At 42.0% G+C, this 22,243-nt stretch overlaps 1 protein-coding gene across 1 annotated transcript in view; it reads right to left on the minus strand.

The window, feature by feature from the left end:
• Window positions 1-22,243, minus strand: part of LOC112573468 (otoferlin-like) — a 119,061-nt gene that overhangs the window by 38,169 nt on the left and 58,649 nt on the right. Inside the window, 21 exon segments of the mRNA XM_025253870.1 lie at window positions 3,395-3,565; window positions 5,254-5,381; window positions 5,835-5,978; window positions 6,402-6,539; window positions 10,765-10,928; window positions 10,931-10,939; window positions 12,591-12,723; window positions 14,306-14,329; window positions 15,286-15,408; window positions 15,632-15,726; window positions 15,729-15,773; window positions 15,892-16,069; window positions 16,350-16,511; window positions 16,782-16,913; window positions 18,557-18,625; window positions 18,991-19,152; window positions 19,476-19,735; window positions 20,522-20,714; window positions 21,053-21,093; window positions 21,096-21,204; window positions 21,846-21,962. Coding sequence (XP_025109655.1) covers window positions 3,395-3,565; window positions 5,254-5,381; window positions 5,835-5,978; window positions 6,402-6,539; window positions 10,765-10,928; window positions 10,931-10,939; window positions 12,591-12,723; window positions 14,306-14,329; window positions 15,286-15,408; window positions 15,632-15,726; window positions 15,729-15,773; window positions 15,892-16,069; window positions 16,350-16,511; window positions 16,782-16,913; window positions 18,557-18,625; window positions 18,991-19,152; window positions 19,476-19,735; window positions 20,522-20,714; window positions 21,053-21,093; window positions 21,096-21,204; window positions 21,846-21,962 — 2,597 coding nt within the window.

A 22,243-nucleotide genomic window follows, 5' to 3' on the forward strand; every position in this document is an offset into this window, starting at 1 on the left:
GTGTACAATGCAAGCGATGACAGGCGCTGCACGCTTTGCACCCGACTTGCACCCGGGGTGGCTGTGCTCCACGTCGTGCGCTGCTCTCGTTTTGTCTTCTGCTCGCGACAGAGAGGCAGTTGTGGGTTGGACAGACGGCGCTGGGCTTTCTCCCAGAGCTAACAACCGTGCGAAGGTTTTGCTTGACGGTGAAAACATTTTCTGACCCATTTCTTTTTTCAAAGGAATCCTGGGAAAATTTTCCTGTCAGTCCGAACGGGAAGGAAGGATAAAAACGGTTTTCACAAGTCGGAAATGGAAGTAATTGTCCGGCAGACAAAGAAGGTTGGGGTCCACACTCTAGTCACGATGAACCACTTACGTTGATTGCCTCTATGATCTTAAAGCGCTACGAATCTTTTTTTCTTGCCCTAACATTTTATTCCTTTTTACGTCTTTTTTTTTTTTTTTTTGTTTGGCCTCGTCACACAACAATGAAGGAAATATTGAACAACAATATTGTTTGGAATCTTTACAATCGAGCCACTACCCACTACTATTATCCTAGCCTTATAATTATATACATCTGCACACACGCTGACGTACTCATCAACATGTCAAACTACACACTGACAGACGTGGAAGTACCCGCTCGTCCACCCGTTTGTCACGGGGACAAGATGGCGGCGAGGTAGCGACCCACCAGGAGCAGCGCCACCCACAATGAACTTGCTGCGGATGTCGGGTTCACGCCTGCTGTGTCAGCCTCAGCCTCACCACTCGGGGAGCAGGCGCGCCAGGTATGCCAGCACGAGCTGCTGACGGAGGTGTGCGATTCCAGCCTCACTCGAGAAATTTCACAGCGTGCAGCCAGAACGAGGCTGGGCGGATGGAGGCGCCATCGGGTGCTACAGGGACGACTACAGTGTCTGATGCTGCTGATGATGTGTGAGTCCAGACATGGACATCGAGAGTATCTAGACTGCCTCGTTGTTGATGATGAGGAGAAGATGCCGTCGATGTTCTGTTGCGAGAAGATGTGTGAGTGGTCAGATGTGGTCACTCTACCTCACAACATCTCAAACGCTGATTGGCTGCCAGAGTTCAAAGACAGAGGCTTTAGGGATTGAAGTAACTGCAAGATACAGGGGAACGAGACTTCGGTGAATAACAGAGAATTAAATCCAAAACCGAAGTATCATCTGCGCAGTGTTGACGCCAATGGACGATGACCACAGATCGGATGACATCAATAGTCATCGCCGGAGCCGGCAAGTTTATATCACGTGATTAAAAAAATCCTGTTAAAAAATAAAATAAAAAAAACATCGCCGCATCCACGAAAAGACTTTTGTTGACGCAGACGACTTGTAACTTCAACTAATTCAGTGTAATTCACATTTTCCAAAGAATTCTTACAAGGTAGGTCAGCACGCCTGACAACAAATAACTTAAAGATATACTTTTCCGTGGCAAACAAATGGACAAATACTAGAGTAGGCTTACAAGCTGACGGGGAATGGGGAACCTACGGTGTAGTTTTCCTCCTAAAAAATGAACAAATACTGGAGAAAACGGACTAAATTTTTCACTCCCAAAGGGGCGGGCGGCAGCCATTATGTGTTCTCTCCGTCTCACAATTATTCCCCCCTGAGGTACCCCGTGTGCTTCGCCAGGGGGAGACAGCCGCATGTCGGACTGGTGCCGTGGGGTTCAAAATGACAGGACGCCCCTCCAGAAGCCTTCCCAGAATGCAGCGTACAGTTGCCGGCATGCAGCTGAAAGGCGGGTCTCCTTCATCAAAGTTCCCGGCATTCCGTACCCACAATAGCCGAGGTTGGAAAGCTTCGGAGGAAACTTTTTTCCTGACCCTCCTGTCTGCAGCTAAAAAAACAAGCCGAGCTTAATATGACCAACGCGTGAGTGAGCATACACATGTAAGGCGTGCATGTGTGTGTGCGTGTGTGTGAGTATGAAAAGTGCGTGCGTGTGAGTGTATGTGTGTGCGCGAGCTATTCTTTTGGCCACAGTTTTAGAGTAGTCGTACTTGCAGATAGCATAAAACAAAAAGGATGTTCAAGTAGCTCTCTGTTCTACGTTTAGTTTCATTTATTTATTTCTTCTTTGAAAGTTGTAGTCACGTGACGACTGATGAATGCATACTTCATAGTCTTTAAAATAAACATTCTACTCGCGGCTGCCAAGTCTCCGACTCCTCCATCATACTTTGTAAAAGACTCCTCACTCCGATTGCGCTCCCCTCTCCTCCAACCCTCCACCGAAAATGTAAAATGTAAAATGTTTTTATATTAATGTCAAAATGATTTGATTGGCTAACAGCAGAGTGTCTCAAAACACTCAACCTTCCATCAACGTGTCTCAATGGCGCATACCTCGAGTCCAGAAAGACAATGTACCCACAATTCACTGGAATCAGGTGGACAGACATTCTCACAGACTAGAAACCATGGCTATGACCCTCCCACCCTCCCCCAGTCTTGACTACAGCGGGCGGGTGTACAACCACCACGTCATATCACGTGACTGTGTGCCAGGCAGTCAGGCACACAAGTGCTGCACTGATGGATTCTGATGGATTATATCTAGGCGCCATTGTTTGTACGACCCAAGCATTTCCCGCAGAAACTCGATCAGTCTCGCGATTACCAGCGTCACGTGTTTCCGGCCATGGCTGATCTCCGGCGGCATTAAGAGTATGTCGGGCAAGTGGAGCGGCGCGGAGACCAGCGAGCTTGCTGCCGTTCGGAGCTGACGATCGATTCTCGCTTCCATTCGTCAAACGACAACACCAGGGCACAGCACAACTACCCGCAGGAGAAGGGGACGGCGCGGGATTTATTGTGAAGCGGCAGAAACTCGACACCTTCATGCGCTGGACGCTAATTGTAAACTCGGCTCCACGCACATTAAAAGGAACATGTTTCAGTGGCTGGGTGTGAGGGTAGGGGGCGTGTTGACAACAAATGTTAAGTTCGATAAAATCTATTAACGTAATGCACCAGCCGTTTTAAGGCTGTTTTGTTTAGTCCACGAGGACATTACCTGAAAGAGAGAAGGTGAGAGAAGAAAGAAGAAAAGCTGGCTAGCCAAAAAGGAAAAAAAGAAACGAAGGAAGAAAAATATAGGAGTGATGGTGGTGAAAGTGGAAAAAAGAAAAGGACGGTGGTGGAGAAATAAAAGCGCAGGGAAAACATCAACATCTTGCTTCTCGCATAGATGCAGGGGTTTGTCTCTCCTTCCCTAAACAAACAGACCGAGGAGTGTGGAGGGCGGAGCGAGGCTCGGTGGAATTCCTGCACAGCAAGCAGCGTCGCGGAATCGCAACAGCCATCATCACCATTATCTCGACAACACCAGCGAGAAGGGCAGCAACAACAGCAGTCGTGACACTCACGTTTCGTACTTGTGGCTGAGGCCGCAGGTGGCGCGGTGTCTGCTGTAGTAGCGGTTCTCCAGATCCACCTTCGTCTCGCCGATCAGGTCGTCCATCCCCACCAGGTCCCAGTCGAACACTTGCACCGTCAGCAACGACTCCATGGGGAATGTCGCCTCAAACTCTATGCATCTGTTACACACAAGCACACACACATACACACAAGCACACACACATACACACAAGCACACACACATACACACAACACACACACACACACACACACAGGTGATACAGTTGCCAACAAAAATACATTTTGGTGGCGGTGATGGTGATTGAACGAATACTGTTCTGTGTGTGTGTGCGTCACTTGCTTGCGTTGCACTGATATTATAATGCAACTGTACGAATATGTTGTTATTATTATCCATGCATATAATACTGAAGTGAAAATACTGTTCTCTATTTGCTAGAAGCAGTTGCTGTGAAACACTAGCCACTCAGAACATCTCAGTGGAATAAAACTGTAATCGATGGCGACTAATTTACTTCCATCTTTTATGTTTCGTCGTTTGGACCCAGAAATAGCACAACAGCCAATAAAAGTAAACTTTTAAAGTTGTGTGAGTTGACATGAGCCGACATTTTCCGGAAAGCAGTTTAAAAAAAAAACCCAACCTAAGCAAGCAATCAGACCAACAAGAAAAAAGATAGAAGCGATAAACCAATATGATGGACAGCATTTGATCTGGTTGTCAAGGCAATCGTAGAGTTCAGCAAATCTGTAAACTGTATCCATAGCAACATAAAGCTAGGAAGAGAGTTCCAGAGAGAAGAAAGAGTGTGTTTGTGTGCGTGTTGCTTCAGACAAGTACACACTTAAATGAGACATACAAATAACTTGCATCGTGTGATGCACACTTGTTGTGAAGGAATGACGGGCTGAGGGCAAGACGAGGGATGTTTAGCAAGTTTGAAGGAAACCTAGACGGTACGCGACAGACGCACACCAACAGTTGGAGGACTTGCAATGTTTAGCAGGAAGGAAAGAGCAATAATCGGGTGGGTGTCGGGGCGGGTGGGTGGACATGACAGTCGGGATTCAGGAGGCGTATGGGGTGTGAAGGTGAGTTGTGGTGGTGGTTGGCAGTGGTGGTGGTGGGGTAAAACAGTTTTAACTGTCTGGGCTCAGTCAAGCGTGTCCCTTTCTAGAAGCGCAGCGAACGTCAGACAAAACCCCAGTGGCCCACGAAGCAAACCTGATACGTTCAGGTGAAACTCGGTTCCCACCTGCAGGACACCTGAACGGCTCCCCTGCGTGGGCTCCGGGCGTGGACGTCAGGCTGTTAAGCGCAGCTTCGCAGTGTCGTAAAGGAGACAATGGAGCGACGATCCCACCGCCACAATGGACCCAGATCCTCCATAAAAAGCGACTGAAAGCTGGCCGGGCAAAGGTGCCGTGCACCTACCTCCTCGTCCACCCGGCAAAGCCCCTCAACGCGCCATTTTTTCTTGCGGAGCGGGGGCTGGAGGAAGAAGCTAATACCGAGGTCTCGCATAAATCTTGTAGATGTCACAACGAACATTTTTTTCAGTGAACATATTTCTGATAGGATGGGGGTGAGGAGGGGGATGGGTAGGTCGGCAATGGGGAGGCTGAGTTAGGGGATTGAGGGCGTAGTGAGGGTTGAGTTTACGAGAGGAATGACAGAGTCCGTAGGGTGGGTGACAGTCGCCCTTCTCATTCTGAAAAATGCTGTTTCACTGTCTGTATGTCTGCGTGAAGTCTACCTGTTCTTTGTGTGTTTGTTGACGTGCTTATGCAACTACAAGCAAGCAGGAGTAGAATAAATAGAGTATAAGGGAAAAAAGGTACATACTTTCCAAAAACAGGGTTGAGTTGTTTGGAGATGTAATTCTCTTTGTCGTTAATAACCTTTGAACCTAAGCGAATGACAAGGTAGGGGTCAGCTTTTCCGTTGATGTCAGCAGGGTGAAGGTCATTGGCCTGTCATGTAAAAACGAACACTGAAAATGACTTGAGTAGTTGAGTAAATGAGTAATTGTAAGTATGCAAGGATGAGGACTAAGCGACGACACGCAAATAATTTCAGGTAATTACAGGTAAGTGAAAACACACACACACACGCATATATTTATATATGATAGCACTATAATAAACATATTAATAATGAATCTAGTAAAAAAAAATTTACAGCCATGATGTGAGGTCATGCTACCTTTGTCCATCCCAGCTCACCTTTACATTTCTCACGCGCACAGCAATTAAAAAAAAGCGTGTTGCTATTGTAAGTATAAAGACATCGTACTGGTATTAAATAATCTAGAACTAAATTATCTTAATGGTCTAATGACACACACACGAAACAAAACCAATCAACCAACCCAACAAAGCAAAAAGTAACAATGTTGCGATAATAAATCTCAAATTGTCCTTCACCTTCACAATGTAGACTCGCACGAGGACCTTCACGGGGTCGTTGCTGGGCAACCCTTGAAACAGCCCATAGTTCGGGTCTCCTCCAGTGATAGTGCAGTCTTCGATGTCGGGTGGCAAGGGAATCTTGTAAATTCGCATTGAGCCCTGTGCAGAAGAAATACAAAAGAAATAAGTGCACTTTTCAGTGGACTACGGGAGATAACTTACACAAAGTTTACTAGTTTTTTTTATTGGATTATCTCCCATGAACAGTTGCAGGCCTTGGGAACATTCAGCAGAGAAATGTTGTCTCAGATTTTCTTCGCTCGTCCCTAATCATGGTGTGTATGGGTAGGGAATGTTTAAGAACAATTACAGAAATTAGTAATACAGAAAGTTCAGCTAAATATTTCAATCCTGGGAGTACTTGTACGTAAAAATATGGAGGGTCTAGCTGTACATACCCATGTCATCTTTAGTTCTTTATTTTTTTTGCCCATGTAATCTTCGAAGATAAACACCAGTAATCTTTCTCTTACCTTCCAAGCATCAGAGTGTCAGCAGGAAGGACAAACTTTAGGCACTCACCTTGAACTTGCCGACGATGCGACTTTCATCGGTGTCGCCCTCCGCACCTGTGTTTTTGCCGCGGTAAAGTTCAAAGGTGTGAAGCCAGTCAGTGAAGTCTTCAAATTCTTCTTGCTTTTCTAGCTCGTTTGGAAACACCTGAAAGTTCAGATAATTTGAGCTCGTGAGCTGTTTTTCAGCCATTTATTTTCATTTTTTTTTTTCTAAAAATTGTTTTTGCCTTCAAGACGATTGCTTGTGTAGAATGGCAAAATTTAATCAGCGTAATCTAAAGAGTCGAGACATTAAAACGCTGTCAGGAAATTACTTCACAAATACACCTGCCGTGATGGAGACCACAGGGGACAGAACTTCCTGCTTCTGAAAAAAAATTAAATTAGAAAGAAAACGAGTCGATAACTGGCACCTGAACATGAAAATACAAACAGTACTCCCATTAAAATCGACATGTGAAATTCGAAGAGCAAATACTGCTGCAGCCTTGCGGAGGAAAAGAACACAAAGCAACAGAGATCAGCATCAGTGAGTGGTCAGCACGTGGAGCCATGCAAATACACACAGCAGTGCCGCCGGCAATGGAACTCGTCAGGAGATAACTTGCAGAAAGTCTAAAAGAACAAATTATACCTGTGTCCGTGATGTGGGAGGGGACAGGGAGGTTCGCAAGAATGGAAAACAGAATTCTAAGGAACAAAACCAGTTCGAAGATCGCATGTAAAGGGTAACTCCTGGAAATGCCAGGAGGAGTATTCTAAAAAAAAAAAAAATCTCCTTAGAAACCGCGAGTCGTTGGTAACCGAGCCATCTTACAGTACAATATCGGAAATCGTTTTAAAACAATTTGCTGACGTGCAGGGGTGAGGGTTGGGGGGGGGGAGGAGAGGAACAAGTGTAGTGGGAGAGTATTTGTGGGAGAGGAGGAGGGAGGAAACTGAAGATTGCATGGAAGATGAAACGTGAAATTAACGCCTGAGTCGCCAAACTCCGCATCTTGTTACAGCACCGTGACCATAAATCGCTCCCACCTGTCAGCACCCGCAAGAATAACAGGAAATTTAGTGCAGTCTCATCCTTCTAACCCTCTTTAAAAAACACGACTTCTACTGTCGCTTTGTTGTCTTGAAGGCTTGTTAATTCACATATTTAAACAGATTTGGGGCTGGAGGACCGGGGGTGAGAGGCTCACACACCGCTGGCTGCTGTTTAAACAACATCGTGTGCAGCTTTTTAACCTTTTCTTGAAAAAAGAAATCGTCGATAGCGCGTCTTACTAAAATCCCAGATCCTTTGTTTCTTTCTATTAGGGAGCGACAAAATTATTTTCCCTTCCGAGCCGTTTGGATTAGATTTTGAAACCGAAGACAGGGCATAATGTTTCAAGTCTTTCAAAGTAGTTGTCGTTGTTCTTCCATAGAACATAAATCTCAGATGAAAATCTCAGTGCGAAGGTGCTATTGTGTTTACTGCCTCCAACTTTTTTTTCAAATTCTTTTCACCATAAACAGTCTCTATAATTTCATGGCCATTTCAAAAAATTCTGCTACAATTTCAAATTACTGTTTTAAGAAGCTCTTGAATTTTTTTATGACTGCTGGGGATAGAAAAATATAAAACATCATGCATGTATTCACAAAAAAATTTTTCAAAGAAAAAGAAAAGAATACAGCATATCAAAATATTTTGCAATGTTTAATACATTAATATTTTACTTCTAATTTGTGACTGAAACATTTGTTTTAATGACCATCCACTTGTATAACCTCCTGCAATATACTGAGGAACAGGATTATTGAGGATTGCTCAGACTGAAAATGCTTTCAACCCAACCTACACCATAACATATATATATAATATACACCATGTGAAACATAATATTCTTGTTTTTCGGAGCGCGAGCATCATTTTTCTTTTGGTTTTTATTCCTTGAGAGAACGACTGGGGGGTGGTGGTGGTAGTGGTTGATCTTACAAGATTTCTGACTGTGAAAGTTCAGGGGTGGATTAGGTCCTGTGAATGTTGAAAGTATTTTATTGTTGCTATTATGCTATTCAGGGCTTGAGAGCAATGGTTATCTTACATTGATGAGGGGATGGCAGGGAAGCATGCGAACACACTATTGGATGGTTTATTATGACTGCCTTGTGTGTCCGTGGTGTCTTTCCTAATCATGTTAAATATTGTTTCTGTGTATATTTGTATCTTTTTGGTACATTTGTGTATTATGGAATAAAAATAATTTGAAAAAGATAATATAGGTCTCAAAGTAACGCATAAACCACCATAAGATGCAAAGCAAGTAGATAAAGCAAATGTTATAGAAATAAGGACAATCTGTTTTTCTTCTTTACCCATCATGAGCGAGCCTTTCACTAGAAGAGTGGTGCGTCTGATTACAACAATACAGAAACTCTAGTACTTTCTACACACACCATCACCTCCAATATCAGGCAACATGGCAGTGGCAGTACATTTCTTTGCAACAGTAAGTTTTACTCATGCAAACGCCCACCCACCATTATAGTTTATTTATTTGTACTTTAAAAGGCCACTAAACAAGCAATGTAGAGAACCTTACTTGCAGACTGGAGTGTTCGTAAACAGTGACAGGCTACAAAACAGTTACACAAATCGCATCAACTATAACAAATGCTAACATTGTAATGGTAATAACAAAGAGATGTTTTACTGAGTATAACATTTTACTTACATGGTTTCTACTGACAAATATTTTTTGAAATTCATTAAAACGAATACCCCTTCCTCTCCAGAAAACCATTTTCTAACAAAGAGACAATTATTGTGCACTTCAACCCAACTCTATGACAAGGGCGCTGCTGGCTGCCATGGCAACAGATGACAGCAAGTCTCACATTTGTTCTGTCGATAGGAGAAAAACCACAAAAAAAAAACAAAGCAAACCAAACCAAGCTGTCGAGCAAGACTTAGGGCAGTAAAGCTGTTCACCGGCAACATAGTGAAAAAGATGTGAGTTGCTACAAGACTCACATTCTGCTACCTCCACCCAAGAACTGTCGACAAACATTCTACTTTAGAACTATATCATTGTATTGCGGACAAAGATGAGTATTCCCTGTAGTTTTCACTTATTTTAAAATATATTATGTTCACGTTGATTAACATTTTGGATCTTCTGATTTTAGATTGGGAATTAGGGAGGGGTAAAAGGAATGTAATACTAATTATTTGAAAAGATGGAACACTACAACACTAGCAGTCATTTCAATATTACATACACTTTACAACATTATATGTAAGAGATTAGAAAGAGATGCCTTTATCACAGTTTGAAGTTGTGTTGAATTTTATTTTGCAGTCCTATCTGCCAAAAAGAAGTGTCACTCAGAATAGAGCAATACAAGGAAATGAAAATTCCGTGAAAAAGTGAGTTCGAGAACTCAGATATATCACTGAAACATTGATTCAGATAAGACTTGTAAAGGGACTTGTAAACTTATCTTCGTAACACATAACGATATACTGATCCGTAAATTGTTGTAATAAAGCATTAGCATTCAGTGTTGTGAAACAGGTATAAACACCCCACCAATCGATTCTTGCGTGGTGGTAGAAGGTATAAGACATATGTGCAGTTCACATGCAATTTTAGGTGTGTAGAATAACCCTTAACCATAGGTGTAAAGAATAACCCTTAACTCCACCAGATGTGCACCTGCTATCAATCATAAAAATAAAAAATAAATAAAGCATAGAGAATTCCCCCAAAACGTAGCTGTCAAAATATTTTCAGTTACCACAATTTTTTCTATGAAGGCATAGATATCAGTATCGTCTGAAAACTCATCATCGTCATCATCATTGATCTTCATTACCTGGTTAATGAAGGCCTGGAAAAATAAGAGAGTTACAGTTCTGATAGGGTTTTTACTTTATTACTTTCACACACCAGGGACAGATTTTATGGCGACTTTCTTCGATCAAATTTGACTTTCTGTCTGCACGCGAACTCATTCTCTATAATTTGTTTCCTTAGCGTCTGGGCGCAAAATATTTTTGATGATTTTCCTTTATATTAAAAATTGAGTTTAACAGGCGAACTTTAATTCAGATAACATTCGTTAGAAAAGTATGAACATATTATGGAGAAGCGAATAGCCGAGTGGTTATTGCAGTAGCATCCGAAACTAACTGCGCGCCGTTTCGATACCCCGTATGGTGCAGGACATTTCCCTCAGTTGATCCCGAAATAACACCTCCCTCTCCAAAAGGTTAGGGGACAACATTTACTGTGAACATCTTTACAGCCTCGTGATCTCGAGTTGGGCACAAGGACTATAAAAGGAAGCAGAGGCCGAGGTCTAGTATGGGAGGTAACTCTGCCTACCTTAAGCTGCGCTGTAGAATTGAGTAGCTTCTCTTTCTTGCGCTGTGCTCGGGGAGACAGCTGCTTAGCTAGCGAAACCGCTTTCGCCGTTCCTTTGAAAGTTTTTTCTCTCCCACTTCTCTCTTTTCCTTCTTGCCTTCTTGTTTCTTGGTGTGTTTGAACTCCACCTCATCGCCTGGAACGGATCAGAAATGAAATGGGCAATAAATGAATAGGCAGGTGGCAGCTTCACAAAACGAAACATAAAACAAGGAAAGTTTATATCTTTTACCAATATGTTGATTTATATTTTGCTTTTACATGCTATTGTGCTGAAATGTGATCTAAAGACCAGGTGGTTTGTCTCGCGACTGGAAAATAATATTTGAAAGTGTAAATCGGCAAAAATAATGTTTGATAGTGCATGATAATTGTTTATTGAGTTTATCTTTCACTCGGTGTGGACACACAATCTCGGCAACATCAATATTATTCCTTTAGACTGCAAAAAAGAGGTTGTTCTTGAAACTGAATACATTTTCTGGATGTGTTTTTAAATGGGGAAACATTTATCTGAAAATGGTTTCAAGCTCTGTGTAAAGTAGCTTACGGCAAAAACAGTCGACAATGCACCTGATATCGCACCGACACACAATGCACTATACAGTGACTACACAATACAGGCTACACTATACATGTAATAAGGCTACACTAACCACACTAACACACTAAACACTTCAGAGTACATTACACAGTACACAATACACAGTAAAAGGTACAATACACGCGATAAACAATTCTTAATAACCCTCCCTCACCATAAATATTAATGACAAACGAAAAAATATACTAGTGCTACTTTTACAACCTGCCCTGTAAGCGACAACACATAGTCCTTGCGAGTTCCCGCGGTACACGCCGTATATATATATATACACACACAAACAAACAAATAACACACACAGTCTATACATACAAACAATTAACAATCTATATACAGTCTATACACTATACACACAGTCTATGTACACAATTAATACAGTCTGTACACGCAGTCTACACGCAGTCTACACAATCTACACACAGCCTATACACTATAGTCTATACATACAGTCAACACACAGTCAACATATATACAGTCAACACACACACAAACAACACACGCAGTCTATTTGTAAAGAGAGAATAATTACTATGGTTCTAGTGGGTACACCATAATACTTCCTACAGCTGGCAGATAATGTTTCTGCTAATTCTTGAGATGAATGTCTATAACAGCAAAAACAGGAAACCACGTCTGCACATTGCTCATTTCAATTAAAAAAATGTCGGAATTGAGGGAAGCTGACTGCAACGGCACCAGGTGCGCAGAGCTCAAGTTTTACTCTGATAAGATCTACACCACTTGGGAAACAACATTTAGAAAAAAAGTTTTTAATATGAAGGTGTTGTTGCTGCTGTCCAGATCGCTGCCATGTTTTTACGATTATAGTTTGTCTTCTGTATCGTCTGACACGGAAAGAGTCAGTGATAGAGGATGGGTGGGTGAGAGACCTGGGATGGGGTGGGGTAAGGGGGAAGAGAAGCACAGACAGAAAGACAAACCTCCGAAACACAAAACACAGACAACAAAGACATACAAAGAACAGGCATATAAATATAGATATATATGTGAATGTCCAGATAGATACATATATACTCACACACGTGCCTACAAGCACGCGGACACACCGTGTAGACTGTAGAGGAAGAGAGGACAGAGGAAGAATAAGATAGATGGACATCTATCGACAGGAGACAGGGGAGGCGCTCTGCACCTGAGCTTTCTTTGTTGTGTGTAAACTCACCCTCTGCTGCACCTCCATTGGGAATGGCACCGTATCCGGTTTGGCCGGAAGTGACGTGGTTCTCCCTCTCGGTCATCTTACTCTCTGCTTGTAGCGCCTCTACACTGAAAACATCTTTGCCCCGTCCATGCTCCTGTGTGAACCAGACTATGTTAGCTCCTTTGTGAAAAACTGTTAGTTATTGAGAGTTAACAAGACTATGTTAGCTACAAGGTAACCTGACTGTTAGCTACTTTATGTGAATGAGACTGTTAGCTCCTGTGTCTTACTCTAACGACTCTAACAAGAGTGTGTAAACAAGATTGTGTTAGTTACTCTCATTAACTTGACATGTTTAGTTCCTATGTTAGCAATTGTGTGCAAAATGAGGAAAATGTTTGATGTTCTTTGATGAATTATTACAATATTGTTCAATATTTAGCTAGCAGTATTAAGGAAATCTGAAATATTATTACACATTATTATGTGTTACACTTAGAACTTAATTATTTCATGTCGCATAAGACAATTGGTTGGAGAATGCTGAGAGTAGCACAATAGGTCCAAAAATTATAAAGAAGACATCTCAGCCTAAGGCTATAAGTTTCTTTCCTAGCTGATACAGTTCTCGAACGTTTGCGCATCTTTTATTTCTTCCCTTCATACATTTTTTCCAACTTTAACATTTTCAAAAGATACAAATAAGCAAGATGCAACATGCGACACAATTTTAAGTTAACGTTTAATGACATGAGTAACATTATGAGCTTAACAACTCATCCATAACAATCATGCATATCAAAACAAACTGCAAAGAAAAAAAGACATTAAACCATCAAAGCATGCAACAGCGGGTTGCCCACTGCCATGTACAGATCTTCTCAATATTATAAACAAACAAACAAAACAAAACAAAACAAAAAAAATAGTTTACCAGAAACACTGCCAAACCTTAAAACATTGACCTCATTTTTACCTTCTTTGTAGGTAACTTTTCAACCAACTAGTCACACACCAGATCACCCAGCCAACCCACCAGCCACCTGATGATGTAACCATGCATTTGGGACTAACGAATTTTTAGGGACATGCTTTATTTACCAATTCCACGAGACATGCAGCAAACTTTCCGTTTTTCTCTTCCATGACAGCTTTGTATTCCAGACTCATAGCATCGTCGTAATATCGACGAAAAACACTCAGATAAACCACACATAAATATAGTATACAAACGCTAAGCAGTGTGGGATCACAGTCTTGTGATGGACATTATTTAGAATTCACGTGGATGCTGGGAAATTTGCTGGCTTTTCTGACTCTCGAGTTGTTTTAATTTTTCTTTTGTCTACTTACGTATGATAAAATGAAAAAGAATAAAGCAAGAAAGTGAATGTCTTCAAGCAGGAACAAGCTCGTGAGAAAGTGACAAATGTAATGAAAAGGTCAAAACCCCATAATGCACTATGTCACGTGTTCCAATCAGCAAGCCTACTAATGACGTCACCGACACCGCGTCGTTTGTGAGTGACGTCATGGCAACTGCCACTCTACGGCCTCAGCAGCCTCGGTCCCACCCACTAGCGTAGCTCTAGGGTTAGTAAAAGTGAAGTGAGTTATTGTCAAAGACAAAATATTTAGAAAAGATCAAAATAAAGTAAAGCTACTGAAGAAAAATGTTGAAAGTCACGCAGTTCAAAAAAAGTCGGTAAAAGTAAAATGTTCTCCTGTGTTAATACCTCCGTGGTGTCCGAGTCTGGGCACTGTGGTGACAAGCAAACGATTGGCAGAAGTTACAAAAATGTGAGAAACACATGCTTGTGACCGATGCTTTGTTGGGACATGGCAATGTACAAACAAACACACACAGAGTATGTAATGGAAACAATATTAGTGGCGATTACTTTGCGTGTATTGCTAAACACAATCTCTAATACACTTAATAGTACATACATCAGAGTTGTCTGCACACTGCTACGGAAAAAGCTATTTGTGATGTAACAGCTATGATGAGAATCGAGGAACTTACCTGACTGTACTGTAAGAGAGAAATAAAAATTCTCTGAGCTAGCTATACTCTTGTTGGACATAAATAAAGATATTTAAAGATATCATTGATGGTGGGATGTGTTGTCGGTAAAGACTTATTCAAGTCTTCGAGCCCTAAATTCTTGGGTTAATATGAAAACAAAACCAGCAGAAGGCTCCGAGGCCGGTCACAATCCTGTCTATGTTCAACTGACTGTTAATTCAAAGGAGCAGAGAAAAAAGTAAGTAGGAAAGAAGAATATATTCTATGTTACACCAGATGAAAATGTTCTTTGTAATGTTTCAATTTATCCACAGCTGAAATAAATTTATCGTGAGGGTTGTTTAGGATCAGCTTCATTATTACATTTTTGCTTTCACGCTGAAGTCTGTAATATCCACATACCGACGTTTGAACTCTACAAAAACTACAAGCACAAGGGAGATAAGGGAAGAGTTGTCTATCAGGAAGTGACGACAGTGACACTGGCAATGAGTAGACCTACTGTCTGCAGAAACTAGGGCATCACAAAGACATTATACTGGCCACGAATGTGATACATGAAAACAGACGACATTTGAAGCGCTTTTATTTAAACAAAACAAAAACAAAACAAGTACTTCCAGATAAACACGTCAGCTCTCATCTAAAGGACGAGTAGCTTCCCTTGAACAGTGATGGGTTACCTACCCTGATCATCGTTTCTACAGAGGCAAAGTACTTGCTCCACCAGTCAAGCGCGTCCATGTCCGGCTCGTCCTCATCCACATTTCCCTTCTTCCTTCGCTTGTTTTCCTCTGTTTGCATAGTCTTCTCACTGACCTATGATGATGGTGATAATAATAAATAATAATAATAAAAATAATAAACATTCATCATCAACAACAAAACTAAAAGAGTATATAGCGCCTTATTGACAAGATTTACAAATACAGAGAGCTAACCAAACCTGTAAAACGAAGGAACAGGTGAAGAAACCTGTCACATTTACATGCGTTTACCTCCCTTTCCCCGCACGCACCCCACAGCCACGTACCCAGTTGCTGGCGCTGATGGTGATGATGGTGTCTCTGTTGATCAGCGGCAGGTTCTCGTCGATCGTGATGGCCACGTCCTCCGACTGGAGCGATTTGGCGGTGTACCTGCTGTGATCACCTTGGGCTCGTCCAGGGCTTTGCCTGACAACAGAGTAGAGAAGTGAGACAGAGGCTGGCCACACCTCGTGACTACATTTGTCGCCATCTCTATACATCGTCCTGTAGAAATGTAACCAAACAGCCACACAATGTGACTGACCTCTAATAGGAAACATCTTGGCGAGGGCAGCTTTCGCCTGGCGCGTGGTGGGGATGTACATGAACTTGTGCAGCTTGGAGATCACGTGGGTTCCCACGAGAGTGAAGCGCCCGAAGCTCCGGCAGTCGACACAACGGATGGTGATGGGAGGGCAGTACAGATCGTTCTCCGGCAGCTCCTGAAATGTCCACAAGACATGTTAGAGGTCTGGACATAGCAAGGCATCAGAGCTGACTGGTCGACATAAGTAAGACATGTTAGAGCTCGTCAATGGAAATAAGTCATAAGACTACAACTGGTCAGCAAAGACCAGTAGTGATAATAAAATGTCAGTCAGAACTTCAAAGCAGTAAAAGTACATTAATAGATTAGGTATAAATTGAAGGACTGCTCTTTAAACTATCTTGGAAGTGTAGCCAAAGGACACGTTAGGAATTTTGTAAAAACGAGAAACTCACAACATCAAAGTACTTGACTGGCACACTGAAGTTAGGGTTTTTCTTGCAATTCTGAATGATGGTGGACGACAGCACGTGTCCTGCACATTCGATATCAATGCGCGGTCTGTCTACCTGCTGCAGGTGCACGCGCTTGATGTCCCGTACTCCCCAGAACAACACCTGGAATACACAGGGAAATAACTCCTGTACACATACATACTCCGCTAAGTCAGAACATACTGTTACCCAGCTATGCAGGTGCTAGTCTTTCTTTCATTGTGAAATTTTAATTAAGAGTAAATAAACTAAATAAAAATGAAAAAAATCTTCTGCAAGCACGTTGTGCCAGACTAGCGTCTACTTCAGGACTATCTTTAACTTCTACATCACTATATTCAATATGTAGAGGACTATCAGGAACACCAGAGCCAAACTCTTTGTTTGCTGTACCTCGATCCTGTGCTTGCTGAGCACTGGACGTATTCCCTTGGGGACTGGCATGATGGGTCCGCGGTCCTGCTCGAGGGTGGGCAGCTCCAGGGGCGGCAAGTCCTCTCCGGTCGTCACGCCGAACGGAGCCAGCTGCAAGTTAACACAACTTCATCTTCATACATCAACAGCTGCTGGAAAGTCGACAGAAAAAGGATAGAGACAGAGCTAGCAGTGAAAGAGGTGGACGAAAAACAATTTTATTCTTCGTCCAAGTGTGCATACACAGCCCTCGTCAGTGTGTGAAAATATATATATTCTTCTTCATGTATTTCTAAATGAAAACCTCGCTGTCCTTTTAATTAACTGAGAGTATAACAGAAGGAAAATGGCGAATACGTACGATACTGTATAGTGTATACTATACTCACTATACTGTTACAGGTCACGAGGTCACGCCACTTTGGGGTTTGATCACTACATGGGTCTTAATCTTTTCTTCCTCAACCCATCTCGTTTTATGTTTACATATACGTGTGACCGAGCGTGCGTGTGGACAATATTTAATACTTGAGTATTCTGTAGATATTATGTACAGTGGAAACTAAGTTATCTACATGAAAAGCAAGGGAAACAACTGCAGTTTCCATTTTAAATACACCATTTATATTAAAAAAATTGATATATTTATGTTCCTGTGAAGAAACCAACAATAACGAAAAAGTAAAAACAAAAGCAAAAAGTAAATGCATTTGAATTAAATATTAATTTACTTACTTGGATGATTTCATTGAGGAAAAAAAGAGTCAGAATATTACAACTGTAGGAAATAAACCTCATTAAAGTTACTGCAATAGTCTACATCTTGCCCTCGTGTAAAGAGCTCCTTCACAAGATGCACACAATGAACCAATGAAAGAGATGCACAGGTCACATGTCTGTCATAAAAATGTCCACACCCATCAAGAACATCAAGAAAAAGAAAAATTGAAGAAATGAAATCGCGAAAGGTAAAAAATGAGAAAATAAAAAAAATGTAATTTGAACACTTACAAATGTTACAAGTTTAGAGGATTTCATTGGTTAGTTTACTTCTGACTTGCTGACAAGATTCATGTTCTTTTTTTTCAGCGATGTTATGTTCAAGATGAAATATTTAATTGCTGGTGGGTCAGCAAGGCTGTGCTCAAGTAGAACTTTGACAGTTTATGTTTCAAATGTTAGAATGATTAACAAAGTTATGCTCAGCACCAACTTTCACTATTCAAGCCTAAAACATTCTAGTAAACTCCTTCTGCGAACATATCATAAACAAACATGAGTATAAAATATTTGTCTGAAGCCACAATTCTTTATGAAAGTCATAAGGCATGCAGTAAAAATTTGTTGTCACCAGCAGATACACAGAACCATTAAAAGAATATTGGACATTCAGAGAGATAGTTTCTGGTGCAATTTAAAGTGAAAGAAAAAAATGCTAATGCTCCTTGATGTCTTTTCAGCCAACAACCTTCAACCAGTGAGACCTTCCAGTGACACCTGAGTCTGAGACCTGTGCTTAAGAATTAAAAAGACTGTGAGGACTAAATAGAAGTCATACAGATTTTCCGTACAACCTTCATTTCTTCACAAAAGACACAAAAGAAAGAAAGAAAGAAAAAAACCCCCAAAAAGAGCCAAGGAAGAAAAAGAAGGAGAGCACTAGGAAGTAAAAGAAAGGTCCATGTATTAAAAATATAAAATAAAGGCAAAGATTAAAATTCGGAGGAGACAAAAGCAAGCGATGTAAACGGTACCGGAGGTTTCTTCCTGGCGTGTGGGGGCGTGGCCTGAGCCTGCCTCAAGTCGGATTCGTGGAAAGGGAACTACAAAAGAAGCGGAGGATCAGACAACTACATTCAGATGTCTGTAGACACTAGAGACTACTACTGCAGTCCCTGACCTGTCTGTAGACACTACTTCTGTAGTCATAGACACATCTTCTGTTATTGTAATCACAGGCAATCTGTAGAAAGTGTTTAAACTTCTCTTATAATCGCAGACCACGTGACTCTAACAACTGTCAGTAACGGTCACGCTGACATGCAGAATGGAGATATCTGCAAATAAGATCGCGATAAATATTTACTTATCAAGCTGAAAATATATTTGAGTTCATGTTTACCATTTGCCCCGTACTGTTCTGATATTCTAGAATAGAGCTTTCTCTAATGCTGAGATAAGCAGTTACCTGGAGGAGTTCAAAGGTCGCAAGAAGTTCCCCAGCTCGATCTGTGCCTCGGTAGACGTCCCACCATTCCAGGCGTGGAGGGAACTTGGGGGGCTTGTATTCCTCCGTGCTCAGCTTCACCACGGGCTTACACAGGGCTCGTCCTATGAACTCTGACTTCCCTTTAGAAAAAATACAGAACATCTACAAAAAATGTACAACAAAAATGTTTACAGAAAAATCACAGTTAGACGCTTGGGACTCGATTCAAAAGCTTCTCAAGTAGGACAAAGTTCATCCCCCGACTTCCCTGTGCGATCTTTGAAAAAAGGTAAGTTTGTGAAACTCGTTCCTACCGTTCATCGTCAGTTTTCTTTTCTTAAACATCGCCAACAGTACATTTAACAACATAAATGTTAGCCAAAGGCTCGAACCACAGACTCGCGCTACACGACTAACGGTCATTTCGTTTGAATGTTCAAATCTCGATGACGAAGCCAACTGACCACTTTGTCTTTGTCGAAAATCTCCACGACGATGGTGGGAGGGTCATCGAAGATTTCCTCCATGAGTCCAAACATCTCAACCTCCTTGATGATGAGCATCTCGTCCCAGGTGGGCGACAGCGTTTCGTCGATGACCTGCGTGGACACGCTCTGGTCACCGAATGTCACGCATGCGTACGGGTCGGACAACCCTGACGCGTCGGAGCCAATGAGTTGTCTCGCTTGGTACATGTGCGCTCTCATCTGAAACACTTGACGGCCTGACCAGAACATACAACTAATGAGGAAACTGGAAAAAAATATACTGAGACTGTTTGTCTGTCTGTCTGTCTGTCTGTCTGTCTGTTTATTTATCTGTCAACTCTTTTGCACTTAAAAGAAAACAACAATAAGCCTCGGTCATTTAATCCCTCACATATTTAATCCCTCACATAGTTACACAGTGCCTTAAGATCCATTCATCTTCCCCTAGAGCATATTCCAGTCTGAAGCTTCATCAAAAGTAATGAAACCTTCCTAACTGATACCTCAAGTGTTATGTTAAGTAGTATGTTAAATAAACACGAACTAGTACATTACACAAAGTCGTATCTTAAATAGAATATTAAGTACTATGTGCTCTAAACAAGCTGGATGGGCAGAGATAGTTGGCTGATATCTCGTCACCTCTTTCCTCCATGCTCATCAGGTCACACCTCTAAACCTCCTAAAATCCTTCTACGATCGCACCTCAGCATTAAATGTCTTCTTACCTAACTAATAAATCCCACCCCATCTTCACTAAGATAATTCTTGTGACAGGAAAATTAAGGACCAACCCACAACGGTAAGTCCACGGCATGCAACCAGCCACACTCTCCCTTTCCGGCTATACATGTACATCTAAACATAGGCTCGTGTATAAGACTGTCCCTCAACGTTCTTTAAAGTAATGGATGGTGGAAAATGAGGGCCCAGTGGGCATAGTCCTGTCAGACTTCTAACACGATGCCCACTGTCCTTTGACACCTTCCACTTTCCAGAAGATCGATGAGCCGTCGACTCACTGGTGTAGTGAATGGTTGAGGGCGGCACGCAGTTCGGCTTCACAGAGCTCTTCAGCATCTTGGTCTCCTCATAGCCGCCGGGCATCCCCTTGAGGTAGTCCTTCTTGTGCTTGGACAGTCCCAGCCAGAAGAAGACCTGCAGCTTGGTCTGTATGGTCCATCCGGACTGGCCGCTGGCCTTTTTACCTGGCAGCTAAAATCAGGTGAGGAGAAAAACACAAAGTTTACGAACTTGTTCAGCAGTAGCACCTACCGAATCTGAATTAATTTCCTTCAATCCTTAAGCTGTTCAAATGATATAACTACAGTAATGATTGTCGGCAACTTTATTTAACTACATCCTGTAGTCCTACTCCATCCAATAAAATGAGTAAGCTGCTCACGATCCGCTAAACACAAACAAATTAGTAGCCAAGAATAAAGGTGTTAGAACCCGAATTCTCAGTATAACAGGTACCCTAGCAGTGTAAGCTACAGTATAGATTGTAAGTCCTACTGCCAGCAGTATATTCTAGATATCGTAGAACTTACCCTCAGCAGTATGGTTTGCACGCGCCCACATTCTTTGCCCTCTCCTCGTCGACGATGGAGTAGATAAGCTGTCGAGCGGGTATGCGATGATAAGCCACTCGTTTGTTGTTCGTCACGAGCCAGATGAAGAGATCCGGAAGGGCGGGCTGAGGCTAATGGTCGTGTTGACAGTATCCGTGTCCATGAGAATATACAAGACAGTTTTTTACTGTCCATAAAATGCCTCTAAACAACCAGCCTGTCAGTTCTCACAACACATCGTGGACACAAACAAGCTGTTTACACACATTTCCTTCCATATTCACGTCTAGCGGGTAAGTACTGCCTCGCATTATTAAAGCTACAGTGTTACAATATTTCTGACGACAGTGCGTTTATAGCCTAAAATCAAGAATAACCCGAACACAGCACAAAAAACCCTTCACATTTCAACTGGGATTCTTCTACAACCTTCTTTGTCTCCCTAACAATTACCGGAATGGATTTGCAACATCGGCAAAGTAAAATAACTAAAAAGGGAAAAATTTCATGGCCGAGTGGTGGAGAAATGCAAGTGGTTCCTAGACGAGAGAGAAATAGAGTGAGAGAGAGAGTGAGAAATGGTGAGAAATATGCAGAGTGAGAAACCAGAGAGAAAGAGAAAGAGAAAGAGAATGAGGTTTGTGGTTTGATCGAGCTTTCAGCGAAGACCACAAGCTGTAATGTCGAGAGATAAACTTTGGACTGTGTTGCCTCCCTGAAGTGCAATGGATCAAACATGGGGGAGACAGTGCAAAGTGTGAGTACTGCTCACCTCCACAGCCAGAGCCCGGAGTTTACTGAGGTACTGTTGACCGGCCTTCAGCTTGTCCTCCTTGTTATTCTTCGTCACAGTCGCCTTCATGGTCCTGGCCAGGGTGGACAGCTGGTCCTGAAAAGTACATTGTGACTCAAAAGGAGCTATTTTTAGCATATTGTAACGTAGAAACAGGGACACACTCACAAGTTTGTAACCACATACACTGTCACCTATCTACGTATGTACGACCTCAAGCAAAAAACACAGAAATACGCAATACACATAGGGACACTGTATATGGCACGCACTCCCCCCTACACACATATAGAGACACACAACACACACAGAAAGATATAGACAACAACAAAGTTTTGAATAAAGGACTTTGTGTTGTCAATCAGGTGATTTACCAA

The sequence above is a fragment of the Pomacea canaliculata genome, linkage group LG10 (genome assembly GCF_003073045.1).
Source record: "Pomacea canaliculata isolate SZHN2017 linkage group LG10, ASM307304v1, whole genome shotgun sequence".
NCBI classification, from domain to species: Eukaryota; Metazoa; Mollusca; class Gastropoda; order Architaenioglossa; family Ampullariidae; genus Pomacea; species Pomacea canaliculata.